The 19,432-nt window shown below is 37.2% G+C and overlaps 1 protein-coding gene across 1 annotated transcript; it reads left to right on the top strand.

Moving 5' to 3' along the window:
* Nucleotides 1-399: 399 nt before the first annotated feature.
* On the top strand, nucleotides 400-10,201 carry lrrc56 (leucine rich repeat containing 56; the record flags this gene model as incomplete). Its single annotated transcript, XM_079258102.1, has 13 exons — nucleotides 400-505; nucleotides 737-910; nucleotides 2,189-2,276; nucleotides 2,671-2,731; nucleotides 3,722-3,818; nucleotides 4,135-4,332; nucleotides 7,208-7,385; nucleotides 7,478-7,702; nucleotides 7,893-7,960; nucleotides 8,398-8,540; nucleotides 8,826-9,004; nucleotides 9,116-9,479; nucleotides 10,036-10,201. Exons 2-13 carry the CDS (start codon nucleotides 746-748, stop codon nucleotides 10,199-10,201), a joined length of 1,932 nt encoding a protein of 643 aa, XP_079114228.1. The 5' UTR covers nucleotides 400-505; nucleotides 737-745.
* Nucleotides 10,202-19,432: the final 9,231 nt, after the last annotated feature.

Raw genomic sequence — 19,432 nt, 5'->3', positions numbered from 1 at the left:
CTTTAATCACACTTCACTATTTTTTTCCCTAACAATCGGCAAGATAATTATGTTTTAAAATACATAATGTTTCTCGCTGAATTGATGATAGTCGTCATATTTGGGTTTATTGTATGGTGCTTTTGGCATTTGCCAAAGATTGCAGCTGGACTGAACTTGAATTGGGATTTGTGTTTCCGTTACCGGATGTAGTCCAAGTGTCATAAACCAGTATGGATTGCAAGTGTTGGGGATTAAATGATGTCTTTTGGAAATGTGTTCTTCGACTCTGGGCATTTTCTGAGTCAAGCCCACTATGTTTAAAACATACAAACAATATAACACAGAACAACTGACGATCTGCAAGCCCTTATTTTTAAAGGCATCTGTCTCTTGTACTACATTTCCCAGGGAGCCACGGGATGGTATCCAGGAAGTCGTCTACGGTTGTCAAGTAAACTTTTCCCTCTCTTGCGCTTTTAGCTTGTGTTAGTTCATGCCCAGATTGGACAATTTTCTAAAACAGGTAAAACATTTTTTCTGTGTAAATACAGTTTTATATTTCTTTGGAAATAAACTGCAACATGACTAAATTATTTATTTTCCCCGAGTCATATAATTAGCTGAGACTGATAATGTAAGCAAGCTGTAGCCAATGCTATCTGATGATTTTTAAAGAAAAGAAAGAAAAATAAAGATTATTTGGCTGCATGTTTGTCGTTATTAAGACTTTTTTTTTTTTTACTGTTTTGGACAGCGGTGAGAGATGAATGAATATCACAGGCCTGTGGCCCAGGAGGTCCGTCCTGGAACGGCTCGGGTTCTGGTGACTGAGCTGACTGGTTCCGGCTACAGGAACCCAACTCCTGCCAGTAAACCCTGTGAGGACTTTGACACAGAAGTGGAGCTTTATCTTTCCCCAGAGAGGCTGGTAGGTTCACACGAGAACTTAAGTTTAATGTGTTGTATTAAATTAAATCACAGTTTATTTAGTTAGATATTATTATTATTATTATTATTATTATTATTATTATTATTATTATGATTATTATTATTATTACTAGTACTACTATTATTATTATTATTATTATTATTATTATTATTATTATTATTATTTAATGCCTACCTAGTTTAGGTTGCTATATCCATGTTGTAAGCCTGGGAATTTCCTTTGTTAACTGTAACTGGGTTAGGTGACACAGGCATGACACCTTGTGTGCCACCATATATATAAATCATCCAATTCTTATCATTTCATACAACATTCTTACCACACTTCTGTATAACTTCACTACTTTACCCATCATGCTATCCAAGTTCTGACCAGGAAACCATTTTAAATTAATCCCCATTACACTTCACAGCTTTAAAGCTCTTTCAATTAAAAAAAAATTTCCATCATATTCTTGCGTGTAGGTGTCTCTGATTTCCATTCCTTTTTAATAAAATTGATTAACGGACTTTATTGTGATATAATGTCATAGCTGCTCGATCACATAAAAACTGCAGAAGCAGATTTTGTTAGAATCTGACAATAAATTTATTTCTAAATGAATAGTAATAATACTTACATGCATTTTATTTATAAAGCACTTTACGTGGTACTCACAGAAATATAAATAAAGAATAGAAATAAAAAACAACAATACAAATAAAAACACAAAAAATTAGATCAAAGGTAAAACATTAAATTTTCAATTTTGAATTTATATGTTCTTGTATAGCTACTTACATAAAAAACTGAAGCATTTCTTTCAAAACTTTCTCAACAACTAAGTCCAGGATAGAATGTGACTAGAAGTGCAACCATAACATCCATTTTAATTTGTTTACTTCAGCTTATATTAAAAGTGTTTAGTTTTATTTAGTTAATTCATTTAAAAAATTCAATTAAAATTTATGCAAGTTCGTGATTTTGCTATCACGCAACATTAAAATCCAACATCTGATTGTGATGACAGCCTGATTTATTAAACAAACTTGTAAAACAATGCACACACTGTACAAATGCCTGTTTCACAGTGAAGTGAAAAATGAGAAGACAAGATTATGTCATGATAGAGATTAACATGAAACAACGTTTCAGTGAATGTCCAGATTCTAGAATATCAGGTAAAGGGTGAAACATGCGCCAACATTATGATTGTATCTTGAGTTAAGATCCAAACAACTTCATTGGAAAATGTGTGAAAATGTCTGTTTCTTACAGGAATTGCTGTGTGGAACTCCAGACCTTTCCCATGTGACCTCACTAGAAGTCTGTGTGGATACCCAAGAAAATACACTGGGTAACTTTGGTAAGATACCATACATCATAAATGTGTCATAGTCTAATTGCAGGGGTAAAGAGTTCATATTTACTGTTATAAGGAGTTGTTCTTGTTATGAAAAGAAAACAGACATACCAACCAGTTCTACATGACTAAGATGACGGAACATGATGACTATCATCATCTTCGTCGCCTTAAAAATCTTAGATTGCACAACGAGCACATGCATGACAGAGCACTGTCTGTACATGTGTGACTCATTCCTTGCTCTCCATTATGGCAGATTTCCTTTGGACTAATTGAAGTATAATACCTTATTAAATGAATTTGGCAATTAGGTTACCAGAGTGAATAAAAAGGAAATAATCATATTAGTGCTGTGTGAAATAAAGATGGCTTTACTTATTTGGTCATCATATAGGAGCCTACTTGCCCAGATTAGTGCAGCTCAGAATGAACAACAGCTTGATCACGTCAGTAAGGTAAGTTTCATAACACTTAAGACACCTTGTATTTTCTTCCTTGTTTGTGTTCTTAAAAAGCAAGCGACCTCATGGAATTTTATTGATTTCTAAACCTTCAAGATGTTCGCAGCCGAAATGGAAATCCCATAATGGATAAAAACAAATGTATAATTCTGTTTATTCTATAACTTATTTCTTATATGTCAAGTCAGAAGTCGTGATCCTCCTTAAAACTGTCAGTAATTTTCCATCCATATGAGATCAGTCTAAGAGAGATCTTTGCTCTAGTTTATTCAAGCTCTCCTCAGCAGAAACGTATAATACAATATGAACTGTATGCATCAAAGATGCATGTTGCAGCTTGTATACCAGATACCAGCAGATGTGATGTTCAGTACAGTTTTAGAGATACTATAGGCACATAGGGGGAACAGGTCCAACCAGCAGTCTCACAGTGGAATACAGACAAGTTTATGATGTATTAGATTTCCAGTTCATTCATTCTGAAAAAGAGAAAAGACTGGAAATAGTCACGGATCATCCTGGAATGTCCTAGTATGCATGTAGTCACAGCCGCATGATAAAAGACAAAAAGAGAAAAAATGCAAAACGTTTCACAGAAATGATCATTTATCCTCATGATAGGATAGGTGTAAAACTACTACCACAGACCACTGAGGGATACATGAGGACAAGCAGAAAAGATAGTTCCACCCTGACAGCAGCAGAATAGAGCCAGCCGGACATGCATTACTCCTGATAGCATTTCCTGCTCTGGGCTATGGAAGCTCTAGTAGAAAGGGTGTTACAAGGTAAGATATGAGAAAAAAAATTCCTCTGGAAAAGTCTGAGCACGGTTGTGTTGTGAAGACAAATTGGAGACAGAGGACAGGACTGCATTTTGGGGAAGAAAAACCTTAATAGCCTGCATAGCTTTTCCTGTGATTTACTATGTTGTGTAACTCCCTTCCCTCTCTACTCCAAGTTTGTCCTACTTTGTTTCCCTAGAGACCTGGGAACCACCCTTTCTAGCCTGCAGGTGTTGTCAATGTTTCGCTGCTCCCTACAAGACCTCGACGGCATTTCTTCTTTTATTTCCCTTAAGGTAGAATTTATTAGTTACAGATTGTTCAGAGGGATCAGTCAAATATACAGAGGAAAAATGATGAATTTTTAGTTCCAGACTTGGGTTTTTCACAGGTTAAAAATAGGTTATGACCAAATGCAAATTGCCTCATAAAATATTTATTGCTTTGAAGATAATTTCTGTGATGAACATATTATACAAAAGCAAAAAAGAAGAAATATCAAATAGTTAATAATCAGAGTTCTGTGACTATACATTAAAAGTTACTATATCGGCCTCTCTGTGACCACTTTTCTGCCCCTCTAAACTTTCTGCAATTTCTGTCTGCTTTCAGGAGCTTTACGTGGCCTATAACAACGTGTCAGAGCTGAGTCAGGTCGGCATGCTGGAAAACCTGCAGCTATTAGATTTGGAAGGGAATAATGTGGATGATTTAGTGCAGGTTCAGTATCTGGGTTTGTGTCTCAAGCTCCAGACTCTTACCCTGCAGGGAAACCCTGTGTGTCTACGCCCAAACCCTTCTGCAAATCAGGTATGAAAAGTTATATCAAATGTTGTTAACTGACAGCATACAAATAAAAAAAATATAAACTAAATCTGAAAAGGGTGAAAGCACTTAAACAAGCTGCTTATTTTGTGGCACTTCTGTTTTAGAATTTTTCTGGAAGTATTATCGATGTCATTCCACATCAGTGATTGTTTCTTCATGTAAATGTATCCATACAAGGAAAACACCTGACTGAAATTTAAGCATTTGTGTGGGTTTATCTTGATGTGATGTGATTCCTACATTTCAAACAGAACTGTAGTAAAACCACAACCAAGTGGTGCAATGCTCAAAGTGACAGCAATCTGGCAAGGATAAAACAAAACAGAGAACAGTTGGAGTTGAATAAAACTTGTGCAAGGAACTGGGCAGAGTTCCTGAACAGGAAGTGTTGTATTCAACTGATGTTGTAAAGACCAACTCGTAAATGCAACTTGTGCTTCTGATCATCTGTCAGTCTTCCTGCTGTGGTGATAATGATAATCATAGTTATTAAAATTTTTGGCTAATCCGTTAAATCAATTGTTTGATCTTATCTCGCTTCACATGAGGCATGTAAAATGTCAGCATAGCATCTAAACACTCTTCTGAGGACACATCGATACTGATACCATTTTTAATGTGATGTTGAAACACAAATGCAATCTCCAGGAATACTAATCAATACATAATTAATTTATTGCAAATGTCCAGCATAGAAAGCATTTTAACCACTGAAACCATTGTTCAGTTCAGTGGTACCAAGTGTTTCAAAGTACATGCTGGATGCTGCATTTCCACCACAGAGAGCTGGAGTTTTTTTGGGCCATTCTGAATTTGTTTATTTACACCCACCAGTGGAGCATTAATTAAGAAACTAGGGCAATGAGTGGAGATGCTGAGCTGAATATGCATTAGGTCTGTGCTTTGTAGTAACTGAGGGGTTCTTGGGTTTGCTCCCTTGCCAAACTATCACTCCTCTTGCTCTCTCTTTCCATTGCACACAAACACACATCCGTTCACTTCCTCTCTCTTAGGCCTCTTTCTGCTCCTCTTTTCTTTTTCGTTTCCTCCTTGCCAGTCTCTCACCCTCTTTTTCATTCACTGCATCTGTGAGGTTTGGTGAAGGGCAGGAATGCCAAGCTCAGATCTGATTCATAAGTATCTCCATGATTTACAGGACTATCTTCGCTCTTTGTGTCTTTTGCAAATAGAAAACTGTTCTGGAGATTCCTACTTTAGCAGGCTTGTTATTAATCTGTTTCTTTATGTATGGATGTTCTTGGATTTATTTCGGCTACATGTATCAGAAAAGTTGGGACAAGAAGTGTAATGTGGAATGTAATTAGGTTAACTAGCAGCAGTTTCATAACATTATTAAAGAACATCCAACAACATCCAGATGGGGTCTTTTAGGAGAAAAAGAAGGATTAAAAAAATGGGGGATTAGCTTCACCACAAAAAGAGAGTGAGTGGGAAAGCAGTTTAATCATTTATGTTTTAATATTTTAAGAATATGTGAATAATGTTGCTGGGTGTGAGTTTGTAAGGAGTTTTTAAATGTCATCATGTGCAGCACATTTTAAAGAAAGGAAGAGCAAGAAAGTCCAAAGCTTAGACTGAGTAGCAACGGAGTCCTTTTCTTAGGACCTAACTGCATTCATGATGGACTGAGGCAAAATTATGAAACATTTTCTGGGAGTCAAAACCCAGAATGATGGTATGGGGGTACTAGTGCACATAACTTGCATGTACAGTACCATGCAAAAGGTTAGACGCGCTTTCCCATTGGATTTAATAGGCGTGGCTGAATGATAAAAACAAGTCTTTTTTTTTAAACCATAAGAACCCAGCATGGAAAATACAAACAGTTTCTTGGACATTTGGCATAACTTTTTGGTGCAAACTTTGCTCAAATTCCTATTAAACACGATTTGATTTTTGTGTTTTGCTCCGTAATGGACATCAGAAAGCAGAAAATTACACCATAAAAATGTTGAACTATCACTTATCTGATCATTTTTTCATGGGCCAGGTGTTTAAGTTTCTAATCAATTAAAGACTATTCAGTTAAAAAAACATGTAAAACTAATAATTATACGCGTCACACGGCCGACACCTGAACATATCAGCAGTCTGCATCACAGGATGACAACAGACAAAAAGATAATCAGAAGCTTTTTGGTTGAAATAAAAATGTTTTGTTGAACACGGCAGTAAATGAGTTCACCGCTGGTGTTAACCAGTCCAACTGGGTTCTTACCACTGGTGTTAACCAGTCCAACTGGGTTCTTACCATTGGTGTTAACCAGTCTAACTGGGATACTACCACTGGTGTTAACCAGTCCAACTGGGTTCTTACCACTGGTGTTAACCAGTCTAACTGGGATACTACCACTGGTGTTAACCAGTCCAACTGGGTTCTTACCACTGGTGTTAACCAGTCTAACTGGGATACTACCACTGGTGTTAACCAGTCTAACTGGGATACTACCGCTGGTGTTAACCAGTCCGACTGTATATCAGCTGTAGAACAATTGAAATTCTGCATCAAACTAAAACAAGAAACTTTGTGTTTTCAAAACTGCAGTCTGACTCCTCAAATCCAAAAAGGTTTACAGATCACAGTTAAAACAGTGGTAAAAAAAAAAAAAAGACCTTCTGTTTTACATGTGTCACAAAAGAGTAATGACGAAATTTTATTGAACAACATGAAACACATCAAGGTGAGCCTTTAAGTCAGTTTCTAACTAGTGTGGTCTATCCATCTTGCACTTCAAGCATTCTCTCAGTTTTTGTTCTTGTTATTTACATCTTAAAGCATCAGTTTGTTTTCTACATTTACAGCTTCTCTCTTTCCCTTTTTCCTCTCTTTTCCCAGATGGCAGACTATAGTTACAGGGCAGCAGTGAGGGAGTTGGTCCCTCAACTGCATTACCTAGATGATGCAAAGCTGGAGGAGGACAAGTTAGCCTGCTGCAGCACCATAGAAGAAGACATGGATATTCTCCGCGTTGCTATTAAAGAGTGCAACTCCTTGAAGACTCCCAGCAGAGATGGTTTCTATATCTTTCACTTTTCTATCACTCAACACAAACTTATTAAGCAGCAGTGTTTTGATTCAACAGGTGTCTCCCATCTTTATTTGTAGAGGAGCCAGCAGACATTGGATATCCCTACAGCACCTCTTGCATGCGCCCTTCTTCCAGTTCTGCTTACATCAGGACCTTGTCATCACCAGGCTTCAGACCAAACACTGGCTCCAGACCTATATCAGCAACGAGGTCTGGGGTTCTCTCCCCTCCTGGATCAAGACCTGGTTCCTCAGACTCTGATCTAGCAGCAGTGGAAGCAGAAACCAGCGTACTTACACATGGTTAGACACTCTGCTGCAGGATCAGGACAATAGATTGTGTTTTAATAGCATTTGTGTTTATTATTTCATTTTTATCAGTCTAAGCATTCCCAGTAAGAAAAGCAGTTTTAGCCCAACAGTGCCACCAATAGGCTATGATTGTATGGTCAAACAATTTACTGGAACCACTTTCATGTGCTTGTTTGTGAAGGAGCTGGTAAAATCCTTTTCTGTGGAAACCCAGTACAAGCTATCCGAGCAAGGCGAGAAAAATTGAGGGTAAGTGGCAGCAAAACTGATGCGATTCAGCAAAAATAAGAAAAAAAAAGTCTTTGAAAACATACCTCACTCAATTACTAATCATATTAATAGATTTGTCAATCAATCATTGCCAGCAGGCTGCTTCCAAACAGCAGAGACTTCAGTGTCTGCTGAGAGTAACGAGAAGCTTAATAAGCCGTGACAGGAAATAATGACTGTCTGGCACCAGCAGCTCACCTCTTTAATGTCATGTCGGTATAAACAGAAGTAGCTAATAGACAGGAGGACAGAAACCAGAGAAGACAAGCACAGGAAGTGGAGGACAGCAATGATGGAGATGTATGCAGAACTGTTTAAAAGGACATTTTGTGGGCTCTTGCTAACAAAACCATGTAAACTGTTTATGTATAACTTATATACTTTGCTTTTAAGAATTTTATTCCTCTATTTCTTAGACAGCGCCGACCAGATCCACTCTGATCTCTCGTGACCTGCCCATCCATATACCGGAACACACGTATGACCTCGAGGAGCCGGATCTTGGAGAGCGTGTAGATGTGTTTGCTGAGCTGAGAGCTTGGAGGGAACAACATAGCAAGTATTAAATGATTGCATACATCATATTCATTTTCTTATGCTTTAAACACATGAAATGTATGAAAGCTCGTTCTGAATCTCTATCATGCCATGTGAGACTTTAAATAATCAGGTATTTAAATTCCAGTGTGTGCATTTGTGTACTGCCAGAGGGCTTTATCTGTAAATTCATTATGCACAGTTTCATCACTGCCAGTTTCTGTACATCTCCTACAATATTCGTCTCACTAACCAGGCCTCTGTGGCACAGGTTCAGGTGCAACTAAATATCTTTGTTGATTTATAGACATCTTCAGGCAATAGAGAAAGAAAGGATGCCACAGATCCTGGCTATTCACCATGATGAAGAAGATGACTTTGATGATATGAGGAGCAATAGTAGTGATGAAGAATGGCAAGAGGAGAAACACCGTGACAATCTAGATACAGGCTCACTTAATTCCTCCATCCAGTCTTTTTCCCCAGGTGAGTGTTCAATAAAAATGAACATGCCAAATGATAAGGTGTTACCTCACTGAAATATTAAAGAAGAATTAATTGAACTCTTTGAAATGATGTTTTATTTCTTCTTGTTAGACCTGCATCAGCAAGAGTCCTTATCCCCTGATGTTAGTCGACTGTCGCTTTCCCCAGACAACACATTTTCCCCTTCTCCTCCTCCTCTCTGTGCCACTGCAACACCTGCTGACAAGAAGTTACCAAGAATTCGTGCCCGCAGGCTTCGCCTCAGCCAGGCCAACTCAGAAAATTCACTAACTTTCAGTGGAGAGGGATGCAACCATGGAACAGATGCAAATGCAGCAGATGCAGCAGACACAGACCTCATATTCCAGAGGGTCCAGCAGGTGACAAGAAGCAAGGGGCCTCTTTTGCCCCGACCTGTTCATGTGCCTCACCCACCTCCTAAATATGCTCTCCAAAATGGGCTTATGGACTCAGGGTATGACATTCTTGAAAATTTTTCTTATCCAGCATATCTCTTTGCCTTATTGTAATGGGTCATTGCCACCTCAGACTTTTTTTTTGTTTGCAATGAGAGGAGAAGGGAAAAATCTCAGATAAAAAAGCCATGGGAGCATTGCTTATCAAGTAAGAGCCACTTTTACAGAGTGAATCAAATAAATAAGATACTTTATAGGAAGATATTAAACATATTAAAGATATCATTTTACTATTCACTATATAGCCATTGGATTTCATTGCATTTTTATGATATCAACTAAATAATTTTTTATTAGGAATTTTGAAACACTGAAATGTTTTTACAGACAGATGATTCTCCATTTCTTCTGGTTAGTTCCTGACTACCTAATGTGAGATCATTTGTCTTCATTCTAAAATTAAAGTAGTATAGAATCGATTTGAAATAGTCTACAGATGTGCAAAGTTTGGCATCAAAATGTTGTGATTACTTCACTGATGCAATGCAAACTAACAATGTTTTAATATTTCAATAAACTTGATGTTCATGATAACACTTTTTATTTTTCTTTCAGTGTGGATATGGACTTGCCCAGGATGCATTCAGGGGACAAGAAAAAGATGTCAAAACTCCTCGACAGACCAGCAATTTCTCGCCCTCATACGGCCAGAGCAGCTCTGCAGAAACATCACCAGCACCACCTGCTTAAACCCTGCAGGGGGAGCTCAAACTCAGATTAACGCCAGACTGGTCCGATTCACCAGCAACAGTCTTTATTCTTCTCATTTCTAAGATTATACATACATCATATATGTCTATGATATATACTTTGTAGCTGACGCGAGTGTGATTGTATATGTGTTTTCATGGCAATGTTGAACCTTAGTATTAAGAGTATTAAGATTTTCTGTGTGTATATATATATATATATATATATATATATATATATATATATATATATATATATATATATATATATATATATATATATATATATATATATACAGATACAGACATTTTCAAAGTTTCAAATATGGCATTGCGGTCCCGCCACATTTGTTTGCAACTTTTGAATCCTTGTAATGAAATCGGAAAACTGCTGTATGCATGTTTGCATAAAAGTTTTGAAACCTTAAAACATTAAAATCTTGTGCAAACATCAATTTTGATGTGACCTGTGGCTACAACACTAGTTTTGTTTTTGCAGAGTTTGAAACCTTATTCAAGGTTTTAAAACTTATTTTCAGATTTGCAAAACTTTTAGATTTTCAACTTTCACACACTAACTTTCAAGGTTTTAAAGGTTTTCTTTGGTTTCAGATTATGGCATACAACAGCACACCACTTAGTACAGTTAAGGGTCACTGGGAAGCTGGAGCCTATCCCAGCAATTATCAGAGAGGCATGATCAGTCCATTACAGTTCACTCTATTATGTTACTTCTAGAAAATAAACGAGAAACTACAAAGATATCATTACTGGTTGTGCAAAAAGAAATATTTCTACTTTGGATTTGATTTTCATTTTAGGATAATCTGTCAAGATGTGAAAAAGACTTCCAAGTCCTGCATTACAGCTTCATTTGCACTGTTCTTTCCTCCATTTGCATCCTGAGAATGTCAGTTTTCTACTCAGTCGTTAAGAATGAAGAAGATGAAAACAGAGCAATGAGAAGAACCTGATCACAATAAGGTTCCCTACCAATATTTTTACTTGTTATTCATCATTGCTCATGACTCATCATTTGCACATTTAAAGATGTTCCCTCCTTTTTCCTTAAAGAAATAAACAAAAGGTATCTCAACTCCTGAACAAACAGGGTTTGAAATATTACTCAGATTAATATAAGAGATGTAATTAAGACCTCATGTTTGCATTACTCAGGATGAAAACAATATTTTTAAATTACAGAATAATTAAAAACGTTTAATTATGTTTAGATGATGTTAAAAGCTTAGCTGTGGAGTCAAACAGAGCATAAATATGGACTTCCGCATCAGTGACTGATTTGATTGTCTCACATTCTTGGTGTAATATTACCATTTCACCTCTTGATGGCACCAGCTTTAAACATTAAATCCAAAATATTGCCTCAACCAAGTTTAGAAAGACTTTTTTTTCCTTTTTAACACCATTTTTAGCATCAGTTTAATCAAACTGAATGTGATAAACTATATACGTTTACAATAATACAGCATGCAAACATTTGGCCTTTCTGTTTCATGAGAAATGTTGCGTGAAGTTTTTCTAATAAAAAACTAATGGAGTGAACCAAATTAAGCCCATTTAGAGTATAAATGTTTTAATGATAAGTTATTGCGACCAGTAATGGAAATTACCAGTATTTCTCTGTGAAGGATGATCAATGGCAAATTTGTTGTGATTCATTATCTATCCATTACATTGAATATGATTTCAGGGGAACTGTCCTAACCAGTACATTGATGTTTCCATGTGTGACAACTGTCCCAGTAATTTGTATGAATACCTGACGTAAACACCCATACGCCAAGACACATACTGGAAAGGCCTCCCCATATTTCTCCCATCAACCTGTCAGTTGTTTCCACAGTCTTTCCAGTGTGTAAATAAATGAATCATCCTAACAAAGCACAAGCAATCTTTCCTAATACTCCTCCCTACAGTGTTGCCTTATGAGATAATCACATGCTTATAGGAATGTACGAGTTGTGCATACATAGACATAACAGGTACATTGGTTATGTAATGTGTAATGTTAGCAGTTCTTATCTTCCAGGAACAATTCACTTCACTTCTGTGGAATTTTTGCTCTCCTTCACTGCTTGTCAGGTGTTTCTTGCCTAATTCAAATCATGCTGGAGTCACAATATCACATCTTAAGACTCAGCTGGAGGAGAGGGGAATGGTATAGGGCGGCTTTAATAGAAGGAAAACGGGATGGTGTTCAGCAGTCTAGGAATTTCTCTGAAAGGGATCATTTTCACAGCTGGTCATCACTACAGACCTAATCTGACCTCTGAGATGCTATCTTTTTTCTTTTTACTTTTTAAAGAATAACAAAAATAAAAACAAAAAAACATCCATTATTATGCAGACAGAAAAGTATCGATTGCAGCTGTGTTTTGGAGAGGTTGAATATTTTCAGAAATGTGGAATTAAAAATGTAATTTACTTGAATGTTTTTGACATAAAGTGAAGCAAATATTTCAGTCTTGTAGAGATTTTTCATTAATGATCATGTTTAGTTGCCACCACTGTTATAAACTAACTCTACATGTCACTCTATGATGGAAATAGCACATCAGTACATACAACAAATACCACCCAGTATAAAAATATCTGATGTCAGTAATGTGACTCAGTTGTTTTGAATCCATGATGGTTGTAGCTGCATTCCTCAAAAACAATCAAATCTGTGCCTTCATGTTTTATCTGCTGCAAACAAGATGGATAAAAGTGAATAATTACAGTGTCATAAGTGAAGAAAAGACCTCACATTGTTTAATTATCTTTCCATCATCTTGTTTTGACTTGAGATGGGGTAGTTTTTTTTGTCTGTTAGGTATCCTCACTAGAAATACCTACAGTATAAGTTCAGACAGGCACAGAAAAAGCTGTTTGTACAGTACCGCATGATTCTGCCGGAAGGAACATTCCATTCACTGCAAGGTATTTAGACCTCATAACTTATTTCCTCTTGTCACATTTACAACCAGACGCAGACAGGCAGGCCCTAATTGCAAACAAAAGGTATTTATGTGGCCTTAATTAATTTTTTATTTTTCCAGATCTTCAAATTGTGATATATTTCAGATGATCAGTCTGTAATTGAAAGCAACACACCTAATGTTTACACATGAACTCATTGTTTTTGTATCAGTTACATCTAGCGAGTTACTAATGTCAAGGCCGGATTATCCAGTGGGGATTATGGGCACAGGCCCAGGGGCCCACACCCACTTGGGGCCCACATAGGGCAAACACCAGCAGTTTGGACATAAAAACAAAATGTACATGAAAGCCAGCTAGTTACACCACAGTGTCTAGTGTACAGCTATTGGTACCATTGGCTGAGAGATGTTAGAAATGTAATTTCCAAGTGCATCATTCACAATATTTACAATGTTGCAGTGGGGAAGGAGGCCTCTGGAACATTCTAGGCCCAGGGGTCTGTGCACTTTTAATCCGGCCCTGACTAATGTGATTGACACTACCAGTCCATCATCAGTTCTGATTTTGACATTCCATCGACTCATTGTTACACAATGCCTAATTAAGTTTCACAATTACTATCTGCACAAGAAGATAAGAATACATCCAGAAGAAATAAAATGACAGTTCGTTTTCCAAAATTACTAGATTAATTTAGTTATAGAGTTAACCGACTCACGTCAAACTTTCTAGCCAAGAGTGGTGATTCAGACACTTCAGGCAAATTTATTGCAGCATTTCTTTGCTACTGTTGTGGGTTGTTTGTTTTCCTTATCTAAGCTAAAAAAAAAAAAAAAAAAGTCACGTTTCAGTTTAATGAAAAAGATTTTATCTAAAACAGACAAAACAACATCAACAAAAAGAAAACGACGCAAACACAACCACACACACATACATAAAAAAACAAACAAAAAAAAAACAAAAAAAAAAAAAACAACAACAAAAAAAAAAAAACAAGACATAGGGATTTATTCCAAGTGCTAACTCCCTGGACCACGTATTTGTCCCAGTGTGGTCGTGTTTTGTTTTTGAATCGTTTTTTCCCCTTAGCTACACAACTCTGATGCTTGCGAATGTTTTTGTTGCCATGGTAACGCAACTTCCAGCTGCTCTTTCGACAGTAAGGTAATCCCATTTGGTTTTCGTGTGTTTGCTATAAACTAAGATTTCTATAAACGAATTTAAACTTTTTTTTTTTTTTTTTTGGCGTCAATAGATCACATTTTATCTTCTCACTTCGTTTGCATAAATTACATTATTCTTTTACCAATTTTGAATGTGAAAATACTGACCGGAAGCAGTTTACTTTGTATTTCCGGCATCTCCTGCTACTTAACAACCAACCAGCAAGAAGAAGATGATGCACTTCTCGGTGGTCCAACGACTTGAAATTGGCTCTTAAACTGCGTGTAAGTTTTCTGTTTGTTTGTTCGTTTTTATTTTACACTTTTCGTGTTGTTTTCTCTGGTAGGAATGCTAATATCTTGTTTTAAACTTTGGGAAAGGATGCAACAAGTTCTGCAAAGTGCACCTGCGCTTGGTGTTGACAGGCTAACGGGATGAAAAACTTTAATAACTCCATGCTGTGGTATTGAAATGTGCTTAAATAAACTCGCTTTCAGTGAATGGAAGTAGGACACTTTCTATGTTTTGATCATTCCTTAACAATCTTTGTTGACTTAACTAAACTTACTAGTTTGTGCAGAATTAAGTTAAAGCAATGCTAGGCCACCCAGCAACTTCTCTTTTTGCTGTTCTGTGTTATTATTTGTGAGTGCAACTGGGTGACAGAATTTAGAAAAAAATATTAGCAGATCGTTGAACAACAACACCATTTTTTGTTTATTATTGTTTAGATAATTGAAGTATTACAAAATAGTGTCTTGTTTACAAACAACCCTTCCAAGAATCAGGTATTTACAACTTTCTGACCTAACTAAGATATTAAAGAAATAGTTACAACTTGTTTCATTATCTTAGGCCATCTTAACATCTGTTAAGATTGAACAAACTGTTCAGTGCACAATGAGGCCATGTTTGCACATCCTAACAATGGTGCTTGTTTTTCTGAATGAATGTGGCTTATCTCATCATCAGATGATTACACGAGTACCAAATGTAAATAAAATTTAGTTTGATGAATGTCACAAAACTATATTGATATTAATTGATTATATGACCATAATAGGATCTTCTGCATAAGACTGAGAAGGATATCTTCATGCCACCAGAAGAACTCTGAACAGACTGGATGTGAACAAATAAAATGTAAAGTGTGTTATATTCGGATATTAATATCCTATCAGATCAGTTACTTGGCTATTTGCAAACCAGGTGACCATGTGAGGCCCTGTTGTGTTCCTTTGAATGTTTTATTTGTAGTTTGGGCCCCACTGCTGTCCTGTTGGGGGACACTACTGTCGCAGAGTTCTCATGCCATATGCAGGGAGAGGAGCGGCTCTACAGATTGTACAGATAGGTGACAAGTGACAAAGTAACATCCTCATTAATGACAGGATGCAGGTTTTTCCTGCCTGAACTTTGCAATATAGCATGGTGAGAAATTATTGATTGTAGCGTGTCCATGACACACCTGCTTAAGTGTCCTGTTGTTCTGCTTTTTCCTTTTGTGCTTGATAAACTTATTTGTTTCCTCCTATTCATGTTTTCCTGTACTTCCTCATTGATCTGTCATTTGTACCTTTTTCTCTCTGTACTTCCCTAAAGCTTACATAATTGTGAGTTCCTCTTTTTTCCTTATCTTTATCGATCGACCACCAATCAAAAGTTTAACCAGGTAAATAGCTCTTCCGGCCTCTACCCATCTTATCTACAATCATGTCTTCCTTGTTTTATGCATGTACAGGTTAAAAATGATAAGAGATTAGATAAATTACAAATGAAAAATGATTTTCAAAGAATGTAAGCCATAGTGGTGTTGCTAAATGTTTTTCCAGAGAGAACTATGAAAGAAGTAAATTATTTTATTAGATAATTTTGATTTAATCTGAATGCAAAACTGTAAGTGGAACTAAAATGAATGTCATAACTAGATTAAGTGTTTAAACAGAGTAATGATTAAAAATTGCAATCATATTTATGTATTACACAACATTACATATATCGTGGTTTTCCCCTGTAATGAATAAACCTCCTATATCCGTAGTGTTTTCATATATTTTCCGAAATAGCTTTAGATGTAAAGCTAGAGTTAAAGAAAAATGCCACATAAAATGCATAGTTACATCTATGCTCTGTTTACTCCACAAAATTCCTTTGCTTTCACCCATTTGCCTAGCTGCTTGGCATTACAAATTACTACAGCTCTTCAATCAGGTAGGAAACACACACATGGTCTCATAGAGGCCTTATCTTGCAGATCCTAAATCATTCTAACACCAATCTTCATCTCACCCCAGAATGCTAATTTATTGACTCTCATGAGCACACGTATTTGTGAAAAGTTAATAACTGTGCCGGGTATCCATCAGATCTGCCCTTTGAAGTCATCATTCTAGTATCTCGTGGAAATGACTGTCAGAAACAAAATTAGGCATCATCATCAGAGCTGAACTCTGGTAGAAGGAAGCTATATTTAGACTGCAAGTTGCCTTGTAATTACCAAGTATTGAATTTTGGGTTTGACTCGGCGTCACTCAAGTGTAAATAAACCTCACGGGCCGTTTTAATTTCTGTTTTCACTTTAATAATACAGATCGTTTTTAGGAAAATGGATTGGCAGCTTTTGTTTAAATGAAAAACAGCTTGCTGCTTAGACTTGTAAAATTGATTTTGGTGTCATTTTATGACTAGATGTAATTCTTCCTAAACCCTCAAGTATATCCAGATTTTCATCTATCATTAAGCCTGCAGCTACAACATGCATGTTAACTACTGGAAACCATATACTAAAATGTTAATCCTCATGTCGTCTCCTCAATTACAGTTGAAATTAGGAAAAAAAAGAGAAGGCAGAGGCTGGATTTGTCATTATTATCCATGCATTAGAGATCATTTGCCACCTTCTTTTGGCTCGTTGCTGCTATCATGTCTTGATTTATACTGTTGAGAAGTAATTGGCCTCCTTTTCACCTGGGAGATGCAGGCTTTGTTAAGAATGCCTGTGACAGCTGTGGCAGAGTAATTTACTGGCGCTGAGGCAATACGTTACAAGGCAGACGATTGTGTTCAAGTGTTCAGTATATTGCTGAGAAAGTAATACGTGTAATTTCAGCCTGAGAAATGAACCCGCCGTCTAAAACACGCACGTTGTATTGTTTCGCTGTTATGTTGGGAATTTACTGTGGACTATAATTTGGTTTTCCACCCTGAGCAGAAACTGGAGTGAAAAGTAAAGCATGATAAACTGCACATTCATAAGGATTTGATGTAGAAATTAGACTGTCAGGAATGGAGCACTCATCCTCTAGCGTGGCAAAAAATCCACAAATCCACACTAGAATGTAATTGGCTCTTTTTCCCATGCTCCACTTATCAATCATCTGTCATGAAATTCAGCCTGGCATTTTTCTTTTCTTCATTGACTTTATTAAGCTCTGACATCTGTTTTTCTAAGTGGGTGAGTGTGAGCCATGCGGGGTGAGGGTCAGAGGGGCGTTGTGTTACTTTTCAGCTGGGAAAACACTTATTGTGATAAAGATTGCACATTCTTGTCACACATAACCACTAACTTATTACTTTTCCCACATGGATAAAAAGGGTAGATAAATGACTTTCTCAGCTTTTTGTATTCATTCAGTCTTCTGAATAATATGCTAACTCAGCTCATAAATTGATGCAGTAAAATGTGGAGTCTTGTTATTTTTAATGTTTTTCACAAAATAAATTAAAAAAAAATTATAATGTGTAATAGCATAATGTGTGTTGTAGTTGAAAACTTATTGATGACCTCCCACTCAAGCGGTTTGCCTTACTTATATTACCTTACACAGCACATTACATTTGCAGGTGTGATAACTAATGACTGGGGATTATCATCTTTCCCACCAACCTTTCCAAAAGTGGAGTTCCCAAGATAATCTATGGCAGGAGTGTCAACTCCAGTCCTTGATGGCTGGTATCTGGCAGGTTTTTGTTGTTTCCCTGCACCCTGTTCCCTGTTGGATCATGGAGACAACAAAACCTGCAGGATACTGGCCCTCAAGGACCGGAGCTTGACACCTGTGATCTAGGGCAGGGATCCTTAATCCAGGTCCTCGAGGGTCGGCGTCCTGCAGGTTATCCAAGCATCCCTGCTGCAACACACCTGATTGAAATCAATGTGTATTTAGCAGACGTATGCAGAGCTTGTCTGAGTCAGAGTCTGGTGTGTTCCTGCAGGGACACTAAGAAAACCTGCAGGACTGGATTGAGGATTCCTGATCTAGGAGACTGCCAGATCATTGTTTAAAATGAATGAATGAAATAAAAAGTGAAAATAACAGTAAACAACCAAATGAGTTGTTAAATACTGACCATCAGATATCGAAAGTATAAGTCACACCTCCACAGCAGCAGCTTGTGACTGTGTTATGAGTGGGTAACCAATAAACACTGGCAAACTTTAGACAGACATAGATTTCTCTTCTATTGCCCCCTTTTGATTTATGAAAGTCAACACTTTGAGCACATCGTAGGGAGTACGCTGACCGGTTTTATGCCCTGTATTTAAGTAGCTTAACGATGAAGTTGGAACTTTTTTAATAGTACCAGCTCAACTTTTGGCTTTAGCTGCTCAGTTTTGTTATTCTCAGTAGACTGAGACAGTCCACAGCCAAGCTGTTAAATGTGAGGAAGAGCAGGTGGAGGTAGCTTAATCAGACCATTATGGCATGGAGGCCATTACATCCTGTACTTTTTTCTCTGTGTTTGTCCTCTTTATGTCCTTGCTTCTTTTTTTATCTCTTCTTTTTCACCCCTCTACCCTAAAACACTTCAATACTTTCATTTTAGTCTCTTCCCTTCTTTTTCAGTGCTTAGGGAGTGGCGTTCGGGCAGTCATGTCACTTTTTGTCTGAATACAATTGCTGGTTTTTGCCATTGGCTGGTTGTCTTTGAAAGAGCGTTGGTTTCCAGGGTGATGGGGAATGGCGGCACCGCTTCGCTTTTCTCTACAGCTGCTCCCTCCCCTCTGCATTGCTCTGAGTCGGTCTCTCTCTGACGCTCAGGCAGTGGTGGATCAGGTAGCATGTGAGCACAACACACACAGACAGTGACAGAGTTGTTTCGTTCTTCCTCCTCTCGCTCTTCTCCTTTTTCATCAGGCAAGCAGTCATAGA

Source organism: Telmatherina bonti (assembly GCF_933228915.1).
Source record: "Telmatherina bonti genome assembly, chromosome: 2".
NCBI lineage: Eukaryota > Metazoa > Chordata > Actinopteri > Atheriniformes > Telmatherinidae > Telmatherina > Telmatherina bonti.
Note: the sequence above shows the minus strand (reverse complement) of the source record. Positions and strands in the feature narration are given on the sequence as shown.